Here is a 13,182-nt window from a genome sequence, read left to right as displayed (position 1 = left end):
CCCCCCCTGCAAATTACATTTTAGGGGCATAGGCCAGTACCTGCAGTCGAAGATTTTCAACACCATTTGACTTTTTGGCTAACATGAGCACTGTGTGACAAGGCACTGCAGTTTGAAGATTTGAAATAACAAGCAGAGTTCAACAAATACTGTTATAGTACCCCCAATTAGGGAGAAATAACTAGAAATAAGTAAATTGGTAAAAGTCACCAATATCATATGGTACCGTTACCGTGACAAATGATCAATCATCGTTTTAATGAGGTGATTTGAGATTATAATCTCAATTTTCCAAAACAACTCAATACATATAAAAATAAAAGTCCGTGATGAAAAGGTGTTCCTTTTGTAATTTATGAAGGACACATCAATAACTACAGGGAAAAAATAACTGCAGTAAGTGGTCAGAAGCTCCGAAATATTCCTGGTTTATATCATACACAGTCAGATAATAATTTTTGGAGTCTAAACCAAACCACCAAATTCTTGTCATGTAAACGATCGGGTCGCCTTAGCAGTCACATTTCAGGGGTTGACTGGTGTCAGCAATGCCTAAATCCAAACTATCAAATGTTTATTGTGTATGTGGGAAATGAAACGATGTAGAGAAGTTAATACCAACTTTTAGAGCTAACCATCACCCACCCAAGGCTAAAGCCAAGTCATTGCCCATCGCCACCAAGATACAATAAGTAAGTAAAACCTGCATTGCTTGGTATCATAGGTTAATCTTAGCATTACGCATTGCAAGCTCTGATTTAGGATATCAGACGTAATTTTTATTTACATTAATTTTGCCACTTTATGAAAATGAAGACCACCGACAGCTCAGAGGTACCACCTATCGCCTTTTGCCTTTAGCAACCGGATTTACTGAGCTGAAACCCAGGGGGCAAAAACAACCCGGCCCTGGCCCGAAGCGTTTGCACCGTTCGTGCGGGCGCGGGGCCGGGCGCTGCAGGGGGACCGGGGCGCCCCCGCCGCGGGGAAAGCCCGGTCCCTCGGCGGAGCCCGGAGGAAGGGACAAGCTTTAGTCCACCCGCTGTAACTTTCGTTTTTACGCGGCGCTTGTATGTAACCCTCGCGGGGAAGGCGCTCTTTCTCATTTAAATCGCAAAGAAGCCGCCCCCGACGAGATAGGGCCGGAGGATTCGCGCCGGCCGGCTCCCAGACCGAGCGGCTGCCGCCGGGCACGCCGCCGCGCCGGGGCGGGGACCGGGGCCAGCACCGCCGCGGGCCTTCCCCCGCCCCAGGCGGTCCCGGGGACCCGCCCGCCGGAGTTGAACCCAACTTCGCCGCTTGTCCGTCCTCCGCACAGCCCAGCCGTGCCCTGCTGCGGCCAGCCCCGCGCCCGTGTCGGAGGGCAGGGCGCGACCTGCATCGCCCCCGGCCCCGAGGGGCGGAAGGGGGGGGAGGGGTGGTCGTCCCGGTCCCCCTCCGCGGGGGCGGGATGTGCCAGGCCGGCGAGGTGCCTCCCCCTCCCCGCCCGCCGACGGGGCCCGCGGCGGTGCCGGCGAGCCGGCTGCTCGGCGCGCCCGCAGCCCGCGGAGGGGGAAGAGGACCGGCCCCCGCCCCCTCCGCGTCCCCCGCCGCCGCGGCAGGTTCCCCGCGCGCCCGGGGGCAGCCGCCGGTAAGAGCTGCGGGGGACGGCAGTGGCGGCGGCGGGGAGGTGCCCGCCTGCCCCCTCGGACCCAGCCGGGACCCCCGTAAGTGTGTGCTCGGGGGAGGCGGGGGGAGCCGGCCCCCGGGAGCCCGCAGCCCGCGGGGGAGGGAGGCGGCAGCCCCGCACCCCGAGCCGGGCCGGCGGCCGCTCTCCTGCGGGGCGGCTCGGGAGGCGGCGGGACCTGGCGCGCTCCGCCGCTGGCGCAGCCACAGCCGGACCCGCCGCGGCCGGGCGGAGCCACGTGTGTCCCGCCCGGCGCCCGGCCGGGAAACTACCCGGAGGAGGGAGCAAATTTTGCCTGGAGGAAACCAGCTCCTCTTCGCCCGTAGCAGCCAGACAGCGGCCGCCCCTCCGCCGTCGGCCAGGGGGCTGCGGCCGGTTAGAGAAGAGCTTCCTCGTTCGGGAGGACCTGTCACTTGCGGGTTTGCAGCGAGGCGCCCCGAGCCAGCCCCAGCCCCGCAGCGCTAACGGGCAGCACGCGGTCCCGCATCAGCTGCCTCCCGGGCAGCGGCTCGGGGAGCAGCCGCACAGACGCCGGAGCGAGCGGGCCAAAGTCAGGAACCCTGCGCTACGTGCGATAAAGTTGGTCGCATTGATGCGCTGAATAAATGTCGTGAAATGTTCTTTGCGGTATGGCTTCTCCTTGACGGTGGATATGCCCGTGGCAGTTACTTTAAGAATTAGTAATCGGTTAGTAGATTAAAGATTCCAAGCGATTAAGAGCTTTGCTGGTTTATTTTTTCCTTAAAATGTAATGTGGGGTTCTCTCGTAGTGAAGCTCAGTGAATGCTGCAAAGCAGAGGAGTTTGCCACCCCGGCTTATTTACAAATAAAGGTCCCGATTACTAACACTTAAAGTACCGAAAGCGAAATTTGCTAATTACACATCACGCGCACGAAACCCCGAACTGTCAGATGAGTAGCGTGCCAGCACGTTTGCAGTCGCTAGCATCCCTCCCGTGTGCACATTTACTAAACGCAGCTTGCTAGCAGCGCTCGCCATACGATAAATCGTCCAGGTTTGAAATTCAGAGATACTTCTAGTGCGTCTCAAAAAGCAGCTGAACATCCACTCTTCACAATATATTGGAGAGCTATACGGAATATAAAAACGAGGCTGAGAACTGGCAGATTAGATTTACCGTTCATATCTGCTACTTGATTTCTGGAGGGAACGTGAAAAAGACCTGACGGATACGTTTAGCGATTGATTCTCCCTTCATGAGGTACAAACACAAAAAGCAAGGCAGAGACAATGCCGAAATGCATTAAACCTCAAAATCGATTACAGCCCGTCAGAAGATCTTTTAAAACAATACAAATCGTGGACTTTGGCGTAATATTTTATCCCGAAAGACACTAAATTTGCCGTGAATGCGCTGCCTTGTTCACTGGCCGGTTCACGAGAGGGAAAAAAAAACAACAAAAAAAAACCAACACAGCAACTTCTCGCTTCAGTTACAGACAACTATCAGGAGGAAAGGACAGCGTGATGTGGCGCCAAGTGTGAGTTAATGAATTTACGCCTCTGCTCCTGTAGGAGCGAGCCCGGTCCGCAGCTCCCCAGTTGATGGCTGCCCATTAATACACCTGCGTTCCCGCCCCGGCCGTGGGGAGGCAGGCGGGGATTCAGTGCGGAGCCGCACAGTTTTGCCAGGTCCTTGCGAAACGCCAGTACCCTTGGAGTTGCACCCAAAGGAGAGCCATTTCTCTGGATTTCCGAGCCACAGACGACCGGGGCGGGTTTTCTGCTAGTAACCTTCTACCTTTCTATATGTGCCTGCGTGTGCGTGTGTGTGTGTGTGTCTGTGTATACATATCTATCTCCTAGAGAGGGATTAATTAGCCGGGTTTGAGCTGAAAGAGGCTGCAGTGACGAGGCCAGTGGCGATTGGCCGCCCGCCTGCCTGGCCCTGCCTTTATAATTTCCACACGAGTGCATCTGGGCTCTTATACAAACCAACAGCCAGCTTCTTCTGACATATACACACACACACACACACACGGCACTTTTTTCCACCATCTGATTAACCACCCTGCATACACACAGTGATTACTACGGGAAAACATAAATAAATACGAAGAGGTTTTATTATTTTGACTACTGGAAGCCTCACTGTGTCTCAGTGCAACTTTTGTTTTTCTTGCTGCTGGGGAAGGTGCAGCTCTCGATGCTTTCCTCTCACTCACGGACCCTTTAAAAAAAGGGGGAGGAAAAATATCGCCCCCTCCAGTCCCCCGCCCGCCCCCCCCCTTCCCCCCCCCCCCCCCGCCACACACACTTCAAGACGGCTGATCTAAAAAAGCAGGAAGAGAGCATCTGAGGAGCAGCAGCCCCAGCGCATTTTGAAAAACATTTGTTACATTTCAGAGTGCGGCAGCCTGTTTCTCCTCTGAAGTTGGCTCCAGCCTTAGCAGCCGCATTGGATCCCACAGCCTATTGCGAGACTCCGGTATACAATCCGGATCTCTGCCCCAACATGATCGCGGCCCAGGCCAAGCTGGTGTATCATTTGAATAAATACTACAACGAGAAATGCCAAGCCAGGAAAGCTGCCATCGCCAAAACAATCCGAGAAGTCTGCAAAGTGGTGTCGGACGTGCTGAAGGAGGTGGAGGTGCAGGAGCCTCGCTTCATCAGTTCCTTGAACGAGATGGACAATCGCTACGAGGGGTTGGAAGTCATCTCCCCCACGGAGTTTGAAGTCGTGCTGTACCTGAACCAAATGGGGGTTTTCAACTTCGTGGACGACGGCTCCTTGCCGGGCTGCGCGGTGTTAAAGTTAAGCGACGGGCGCAAGAGGAGTATGTCCCTCTGGGTGGAGTTCATCACGGCGTCTGGCTACCTCTCCGCTCGCAAAATCCGGTCCAGATTTCAGACTCTGGTGGCTCAAGCCGTGGATAAGTGCAGTTACAGAGACGTGGTAAAGATGGTGGCGGACACCAGCGAGGTGAAGCTGAGAATCAGGGATAGGTACGTCGTGCAGATCACTCCGGCGTTCAAATGCACGGGGATCTGGCCGCGGAGTGCTGCCCACTGGCCGCTTCCCCACATCCCCTGGCCGGGACCCAACAGGGTGGCGGAGGTCAAGGCGGAAGGCTTCAACCTCTTATCCAAGGAGTGCCACTCTCTGGCCGGCAAGCAGAGCTCGGCCGAGAGCGATGCCTGGGTGCTGCAGTTCGCGGAAGCCGAGAACAGACTGCAGATGGGCGGCTGCAGGAAGAAATGCCTCTCTATCCTCAAAACCTTACGGGACCGTCACCTGGAGCTGCCGGGCCAGCCCCTGAATAATTATCACATGAAGACTCTGGTTTCCTACGAATGCGAAAAGCATCCCCGCGAATCGGACTGGGACGAGTCGTGCCTGGGGGACCGGCTCAACGGGATTTTACTGCAGCTCATCTCCTGCCTCCAGTGCAGGAGGTGCCCGCATTACTTCTTGCCCAACTTAGACCTCTTTCAGGGCAAACCTCACTCGGCCCTGGAAAACGCGGCCAAACAAACGTGGCGACTGGCTAGGGAAATACTTACCAACCCCAAAAGTTTGGAGAAACTTTAAAGGGTAACTCTAAAAGCGGCCCGACCGATCAATCTGCTTGTTTCCCGATGAAGTTTAAGCTGCCTGTTCGAAAAGTCAAATATTGTCACTTGACAATGCAAATCATAACTCTCTTTTAAAAAGGAATATAGTTTAGGCTCTTCACAAAGAAAAGCAAGTAAGAACAGCAAGTATGGTTCCTCTTATCTTCGTCACAGTTTTGCAGTTCCCCATGGAAAAAAAAAAAAGAAAAAAAGAAAGAAAGAAGAAGAAAAAAAAAAAAGAAATTGTGTTACCTGGAAAGGAAAATTGGCCGTAATTTAACATGATTGTGACCGTTCTGCCCAGAAATGGTACCAACGGATTATAAAAAAACCCGGTATTTTTATGTAAACCCTCTGTGAGTAAAAGCTATTTGGATATGCCACCTGAACAAAACCTAATGTACCTTTTAATTTGTATCAAATATTGTGATCTCACATTGTCTTTGAAATAGTGGATGTTGGTGTTTTGTGATTTGGTGAACAGAAGTTAAATTGCCATTTTGGATACTTCAAGGACAGTTTCTGCTAAAGAGAAGATACCATTTAAAAAGGTAGATTTTATCATGGTACTTTTGCTAATTGTCTTTTGAAGTGTCTGAACTTAACAAGTTTACATTTTTCGTTTCATATATATTGCTTGTTCTATTTCTAACATTCCATAAATATACTTGAAATGTTATTTAAATATATTCAAAAGAAATTTGGATTCTGCTTATATAATAACGCTTGAATATTGGAATTATATATTTGAAAATGCACTTGAAATACACTGGATACACCTTTTGTGATTTAGATTTTAATTTCTGTTGCTGATTTATTTAATTACAAGCTAATAAATGAAGTAAAATGCATATGGGTAAGCGTTTCAATACCGGATCAAGTTTTCTACTTGAAAAAAAAAAAACAACAGAGGCGGCTATGCTTTTGTGAATTTTGCCTTTCTGTGGAGAGTTGCTTAAAACCTGTAAAGCAGAAACCTTCAGGGCTGCTGCCTGATTTTGCATTTTGAATAGTTTTGTAGAACAGGGAAATACTGGTGGTGCAAACACATTAGAATTTAGCTCCAGATGACCATCAGCAACTGTCAGATACCGATGCAGTTGTTAAGGCAGTAACACTTTTTGAGCCGTCCGAAAAGAAACCTCTTTTCGAAAGGTTTACTCTGCGGCACTGATGTGTCTCTGCTCGGTTTTGAACAAAGCTGAGGAAACGCAACATACCCGTACAAGCAGTCGGTGTACTGAGCGAGCAGTGAGCCTGATAAAAGTAGCATTTTGGCGCAAGTAGTAATAAAGAAGAAAATAAAATTTGTAGGTGAAAGGCTCAAGCCGGCACCAATAAAGTGAACAACAATATTACTCTGACCTACAAATCCGTTATGAATGTGATAAGATTGCCAGCTGCACTCCCAGAAATCAAAACTCTGTGCTCCCAGGGCATTCAGAGGGAATAACATGTACGTGCTTACAAAACTGCAAGCGATCCAAAAGTGCCTGTCCGTGCTGCCACGCCTGGTCCTCCTCAGTATGCATTTCTTTAAAGCGGCTTTATAGGCAAAACGCAAAAAACGCCGGTTTTATTTAGTACCCGAACAGTCAACAAGTGCTGAAAGGGGCCGATCGCCTGTCTAACACCCACTAGCAACTATTTCCAGTGGGTGCACTTTAGAAACCGTTACACCCAGCGATTCTGACAGGATCTCTTACCCCACCCCACCCCACCCCCCACCCCCCACCCCCGGCACTGCGAAGCAAGTTCCGAGTTTGAGAAATGACTCGTTAAAGAGAAATCACCTTATTACAACCATATTCAGACGAGGTCGCTAGCTTTTTCTTGCCAATTATTTACGATATTTCTGCAGAATAAGGACCCCCGAGGTCTTTGTAAAAGTACCTTCCCCGTTTTCTCTCTTCTAACATTTTCCAGCGCAGTAACAAAGAAATAAAGCAACAGCGATAAGAGTAACAAGAGATGCAGGCGAGAGGAGCGCCCGGTAACACACGTCCCTCCGCAGCCCCCCCCCGGCAGCCCCCCGCCCTGCCCCCGCGGGGAGGGAGCCACGCAGAGGTTCCTGCTCCAGTCACGCACCCCTGCCCTGCCGCGGCTGGGTTGGAGGTTTTCGCGGAGGGGGGGGGGCGGCGCTGGGGAATCGGTAGTAGTAAATGACTTCAGAAAAAAAAACAGAGCTTTCCCAGGAATCGAGCCTTGGGTACATTCCTTTTTTTTTTTTTTTTTAACCCCTAGAAAATAAGCATTAACTTGCATTTCAGCAGTCAGAGTGTTTACAAAATGCGCCGTATTTTCTTACATGGCAACTAACTTTCTTGAAATAACGGGGTTCTCCAGTATCCTCGGAAGGGGTAAAACCCTCCGCTGCTGTGTCTCAGGCAAGCTGCGGGCTGGGACTGCTGCTCCCTCCAGGGATTTCAGAGCAATTGGCTTAACTACTAAATCTGACCACGTTCATACAAAGGCACCGAGCGAAAGGCTGTTGGAAAACGCGCATGCTGCCGTAATAGAGGATTTAACATCATTAATACATTGCGCTTTTTTTTTTTTTTTAATGAAACGCAGCGAGAGGCGGCAGGCGGGAGCGGAGTTTGGAGGGAGGGGGCGGCCCTGGCGCACGTGCACCGGGACCGGCACCGAGACCGGGGACAGAGCCGCCCGCCGCACTCACCTTGGGGTCGATCTTCTTGAAGGCCGGGTCATCCTCGTCCACCTCGAAGTAGATCTCCGTGGTGGTGATGGAGAGCGTCCCCTTGGCCACCACCACGGGGGCGATGAGCTGTGCCGGCGTGCTGAGGACCACGGGGCCTGCAAGGCAAGGGCAGCGGCGTCAGGTTGGAGGCGCCCGGCCGGCCCATCCCCGGTGGCCCTTCCCCTTCCCTCCGCCAAGCCAGCGCCCGGCGAGCCCCCTAATAAACTTCGTTTGTAAACCGCCGTGTTTATTCCCTTCCTGCCCGCGGTCAGCGCTTTGAACTCCGCGGTCAGGACAGAAGCGACTTTGTGAGCTCCGGGGTTGCCAGATAAATCAACCAGCAGCGAAATTCAGAGGGGTTAAGAGTGAAAAATAGCTGCCTCTTAGAAGTAGGTCCCGTCCCTTTTCATGCCCTTTTGCTCCTCGTTAACACTATCGCTGTTTATGTGCGATAGCCGCGACACGCAGCTCCGACCTGGCAGCGCGGGGTCGCCGCGGCGGCCGGGCCGGGCCGGGCCGGGCTGGCGCAGGGCAGCCCCGCCGCCCCCGCAGCCCCGCCGCCCCCGCAGCGCCCCCCCCCCCCCCCCCCGCCCGCCACCCCGGCCCCGCGGAGCCCGGGGGCACGAGCGTGAGCCGTGGGTCCAGATCTCAACTCCGAGAGCATCGCGAAAGATTTTTTTTTTTTTTTGCTTTTTTCACCTACTTCAATACCGCAACGGCTAGCATCGTTAAATGTATTTGCGGCAGGATCATTTTTATTTCAGCTTGCTGTCACTTAATCCTTTTAAAATGACTGTAACAGTGTTTCGCTCAAATACATTGCTTAACGGGGTGCTTGCACGGGCACTGAAAAGATGGGATGGGGAAAACCCGTTATAAAAGGCAGCCTTCTCCGCACACAAATTGTTAGGTTTTAATTCAGGAAAAAACTTCTGCTTTCATGCAAAAGACAACAAGGGGGATCACTTTTTCACCATCTTATCTTCAATACGAATGCAATCTACTGTTAGAGCTGACAACCTCCGTCTTTAGGAAGCTCACTTGCTCTATCGAAAAGAAAAGATGAAATATAAAACACTCCTAGATTTAACCGCTAAAGCCTGTAGGGTGATTTGTATACACATACGTGATCACACGCATCCCCACGCACGCACAAACACACATCTGACACACAAACAACGCGAGCCCCGACACCGAGAAGCCGGGAACATCGGCTGATGTGCCTTTCAGGAACTGGCAAACCGATCCCCTCAACGAATGCTAAAAAGGGTCTGGCTGTTTTTAAAATCTCCTCTGCCGTCAGGAAGACCTCGCTCAGATGGTAAGGAGTGCCCTCGTCCCCTTCCAGCTGCCGTCCCCGGGCACTCGCCTCCCTGGGGACCGAGGCGGCGGGTGCGGAGGGCCCCGGGCTGCAGCGCGCGCCGGGGATAACGGCACGGATGCCACCTCTCCGCCTCCTCCGGCACCGCACGCACGCTTTACTACCAGACCTTGCAAGCCACGCTTCAAATTACTCGCTTAGCCCAAATTAGTCCTGTACCGGAGCATTTATGTGTCATGTTGTTAATGTTTTACCTTACTGTAACACCCAATTGCGACCGTATGCACAATGTTTTGTCATTTACGCTGCAAAATAAATAAAAGAGGGAGGCACGGGCTGCTGTGTGTACGAGGGGAAGCTCAACGCACGGTTTCAGTGACAGCTTTCAGCAGCCCAGCGTGGCAGGCTGGATAATATTGATACGAACTCTATTTTCTTTCATTTTATTGTTTTCCATCTCCTAATAAACCGGGGTAGCCTCTTGACCCTAGTCAGCTGATCGGAATCACATGCGTCGGGCTCGCTTTCCTGCTCTCCCCGTCTCGCCTCCATCTTCTCTCCCTCCCTTCGCGGTGAGAAGGGAGCCGAGCCGAGCCGAGCCGAGCCGGGGAAGCCCGGCTGCAGGCTCCAAAGGGCAGGGGGGATCGATCCGAAACGCCGCTTTAAAGCCTCATCAATCTTCATCTAGGTTGCTCGAGTAATTACGCCCGATTCTCTTGTACGATTACAAGTGGATTTGGGTTTCTATTCCCCAGGCCCCTCTCTTTGTGTTACAGAAGGGGGGTCTGGGCAGACAGCGGCTCGCTGCCCTGCAGAAGCACTTGCCCTCTCAAGCGGGGCGTCCCTGCCCTCCCCTCGCCCTTCCCCGCAGTGCGGCCGGGCCTGGCGCACGGTGATGGGCTCCCGGGCCTTTGTGCGGGGAGAAAAGCGCCTTCGGAAGACACGTCCTGGAAACGACCCGCTATTCTATCATTTTAAGGAGGCGCTTGTGGGCTTTGCTGAATCCCAGAAGGAAGACCATCAATTTAATCCAATTAGCTCTTTTCCCTGGTGTTGTGCGGCTAAGATAAAAATAAAGCCACCGCTATTTAATGGTCAAAAGGCCAAAACCTAGAATCTGACATCCAGGAGAAGACAATAGGTGCATCCTGGCTAGCAAGCGTGCCCGCGAAATGCACTCACGTCCTGGAGAAGAGGGCAGAGCTGCCAAAGCAGGGGGTGGATGTGGAGGGAAAGGGAACAGTCGCTTCTTAGCCCCTTACTGAATGCAGAGGAAATCGGGGATTCTGGCTGCCTCCTCATCCTCATCCCGAGAAAAGGCTCCGAGCTCCCAGACCAGTACCTTGGCATCTGCCCTGTGTTTCTGCTCAAATGACACCTCAGATTTGTTGCAACATAAACATGTCAGAGGTATTAAATGCGACAAGGATAAGCATCATTGTACTTCCAGATGAGGAACGTCTGCTTGTGGGGTGTTTTTCTCTCTGGGCAAAAAAGAAGCCAGAAAGCATAACAAATATGGGATTTCGAGGGAGGGGGTGTTCAAACTAAGTTAAAAAAAAATCTTTTCAGATTTTTTTGTCCTCCTGAAAGCCCAAAATGAAAAAAAAAAAAAAAAGGGGGTATTAACAGTGTGTCATTTTCACACTTGTCCTTTGGAAATCTCCAATTACAACTTCCAATTCCATAGAGGTTTAAGGGCACGGAGTCTTTTTGTTGTAGCCTTCAGGGAGCAAGCCAGGCACTGAGAGAATACGAAATTAATCCACTACAGCTACAGAGAGAGAGGATTATGTGTTTAATCCCCTTTGGGATAGGTCCTCTGGATCTTAAGGATCCGATATTAAAATGTTTACATAAAGCATCATCAAAACTACCGCAGATTTCACTATGGCACTGAGCTACCGGGAAGCTTTGGGTCTCCTTCCCAAACCCGGTTGATAATGTCATGAACAAAGCCGGGCACACCTGAGCCAAGAGCCGCGGGACGGGCTCATTCGCACGCGGGGACGATAACAAGCTGCGGCTACCGGCCTCGCCCGGCCCCGGGCGGCAGCGGCGGCGAGCTGCGCTTCTGCGGGGGATGCGAACGCCGGTTCCCCGCGCGGCTGCAGGCAACGGGAGCGGAGCGGGGGCCGCGCTGCCCGGGGCACCGGCCGGCAGCGGCACACGGCGGGGCTGCAGGGGCTCCCCGCGCCGCCGGCCACACCGGGGCCAGCCGGCTGGCAGCTGTGGGGGCAAAGCCAACCTGTGGCTGCTCCGCCGCGCCAGGCAGCCCGGGGATTGCGGGGGGGACGCGCGCCTAGAGCGCTGGTCGGCTGCTGGGACCCTTCAGCAAGAGCGTCTCTTTTTTTAAGGAGCGTTTTGTTGCCTTTTCCCAGCTCCTCTGCAGCGGCCAGGGTGGCTCGCAGCGGAGGGGCAGCGACCAGGCGAGAAGTTCTAGCCTTAAAACCAGACCAGAATCACTTCTGATCTACAGGTCTTGTAATCTGTTTCAAATGGAGAATTTCCGCTTTGCCTGATCCCTGTGGTCAGCACATGTGATTTACATTTCTAAAATAAACGCTACCGCGCATATACATTTTAAAATAATATTTTCTTTCCAGAAGTAAATGATTGTGGGATTAGAAGGTCCCAGTGAATAAAAGCAGAATGCGATCTCTCCCCTCCTCTCTGCTCATTTTTGTTAGACAGAGACTTCAGTCGTCATATTTAGTTCTTGTATCTCAGCTCTTGTATTTTTTAAGTGCAAGTAAAGAAAGTCAGTGCAAGTGAAAAGTTCTATCAGGTGAAGAAGCCTGCTGTCTGCTAAAGTAAAATTGCCAGTAAAATTACCCCTCTTACAGAAAGCTCTGAAAGAGTGATATTTTGAACTTGTCATTTCAAACATTTTCATTTTCCTAAACTGTCACTCTTAACCGTAAGAACTAAGGATGCATTACATTTATGAGCCTGAAAATTACACCAGAAGTATATTTGCTAAAACGATTGGGCATAATTACACTTAAGTAGGACAAGATATATGCTTTTATATGCTGAATTATGAAAACAAGCAATTTACCTGCTGCAGAATTAAAAGTAACTTTTAAAATAATGTGTTGGTGATTACTTATAGATGAGAAAACACTAGCTGGGACAAATACTTTTAAAACATACCCAATCAGTCAGACTAATTTAATCTTACAATCTATTGGTAATTATTCTGAAAAAAAGTGGTGAATATCACCATGTTTCATTTTTAGCTGATGCTGTTTTAAAAGGAAAAACACGCAATCTTTTTTCATACACTGTTTAACATGGAAAAATGAATATATTTACTATGTAAACCATCAAATTTTTCATAAATCACAATTTGTAAATTGATATGATATTTAAACAAGAATTTTAAATATTAAATATAACTATTAAAAATCACTCATAAGGTACCTTAACTAAGGCAACTGAAATTCTCTCAGCACTTTAACTTTAAAGCCAAGTGTATCTGACACTGACTTGCATTTAAAATGACTACAAATCCTTTTACTTGAAACAATTTTTACACAACACGAAACACACACACACACACATACACTTTAGTTTCTTGAAATATAAATGGCATAGCACACAAGCAGAAACAAGTATAGGCACCAGAAGCCTTTGGGAAAGTCAGAAAACTATTTCATCCAATTAACGTCATTAATTTAAGACATGCACTGCCATGTAAATAACAAGTAAACAAAGCAGGAGTCCTAAAAAACAATTAACAGAAATTAGGGTTTTTTTTGTTCCTATTGTTGTCAAAAATCTGATTCAAACTACTCTTTAAAAAGACTCTGCAGTAAATATATTGAACTTACATGAGGATGGTTGCCCCCAATTTGTTCTCCACTATAGCAGATACAGGGAGTAACTCCTTCACTCAACACAAGGCCTTA

General features: G+C 50.5%; 2 protein-coding genes across 7 annotated transcripts in view; one reads left to right on the top strand and one right to left on the bottom strand.

Annotated features, from left to right (window-relative positions):
• NBEA (neurobeachin) overlaps positions 1–13,182 on the bottom strand; it is a 509,705-nt gene that overhangs the window by 145,535 nt on the left and 350,988 nt on the right. For all 6 annotated transcript variants that reach the window (XM_037377448.1, XM_037377449.1, XM_037377452.1 and 3 more), the window contains one exon: positions 7,927–8,063. In XM_037377448.1, coding sequence (XP_037233345.1) covers positions 7,927–8,063 — 137 coding nt within the window. The remainder of the gene's footprint in view (positions 1–7,926; positions 8,064–13,182) is intronic.
• Positions 916–6,097, top strand: MAB21L1 (mab-21 like 1). The gene has a single exon (XM_037377454.1). It carries the CDS (start codon positions 4,144–4,146, stop codon positions 5,221–5,223), a length of 1,080 nt encoding a protein of 359 aa, XP_037233351.1. The 5' UTR covers positions 916–4,143; the 3' UTR covers positions 5,224–6,097.

This window comes from Falco rusticolus, chromosome 2, assembly GCF_015220075.1.
Source record: "Falco rusticolus isolate bFalRus1 chromosome 2, bFalRus1.pri, whole genome shotgun sequence".
NCBI lineage: Eukaryota > Metazoa > Chordata > Aves > Falconiformes > Falconidae > Falco > Falco rusticolus.
Note: the sequence above shows the minus strand (reverse complement) of the source record. Positions and strands in the feature narration are given on the sequence as shown.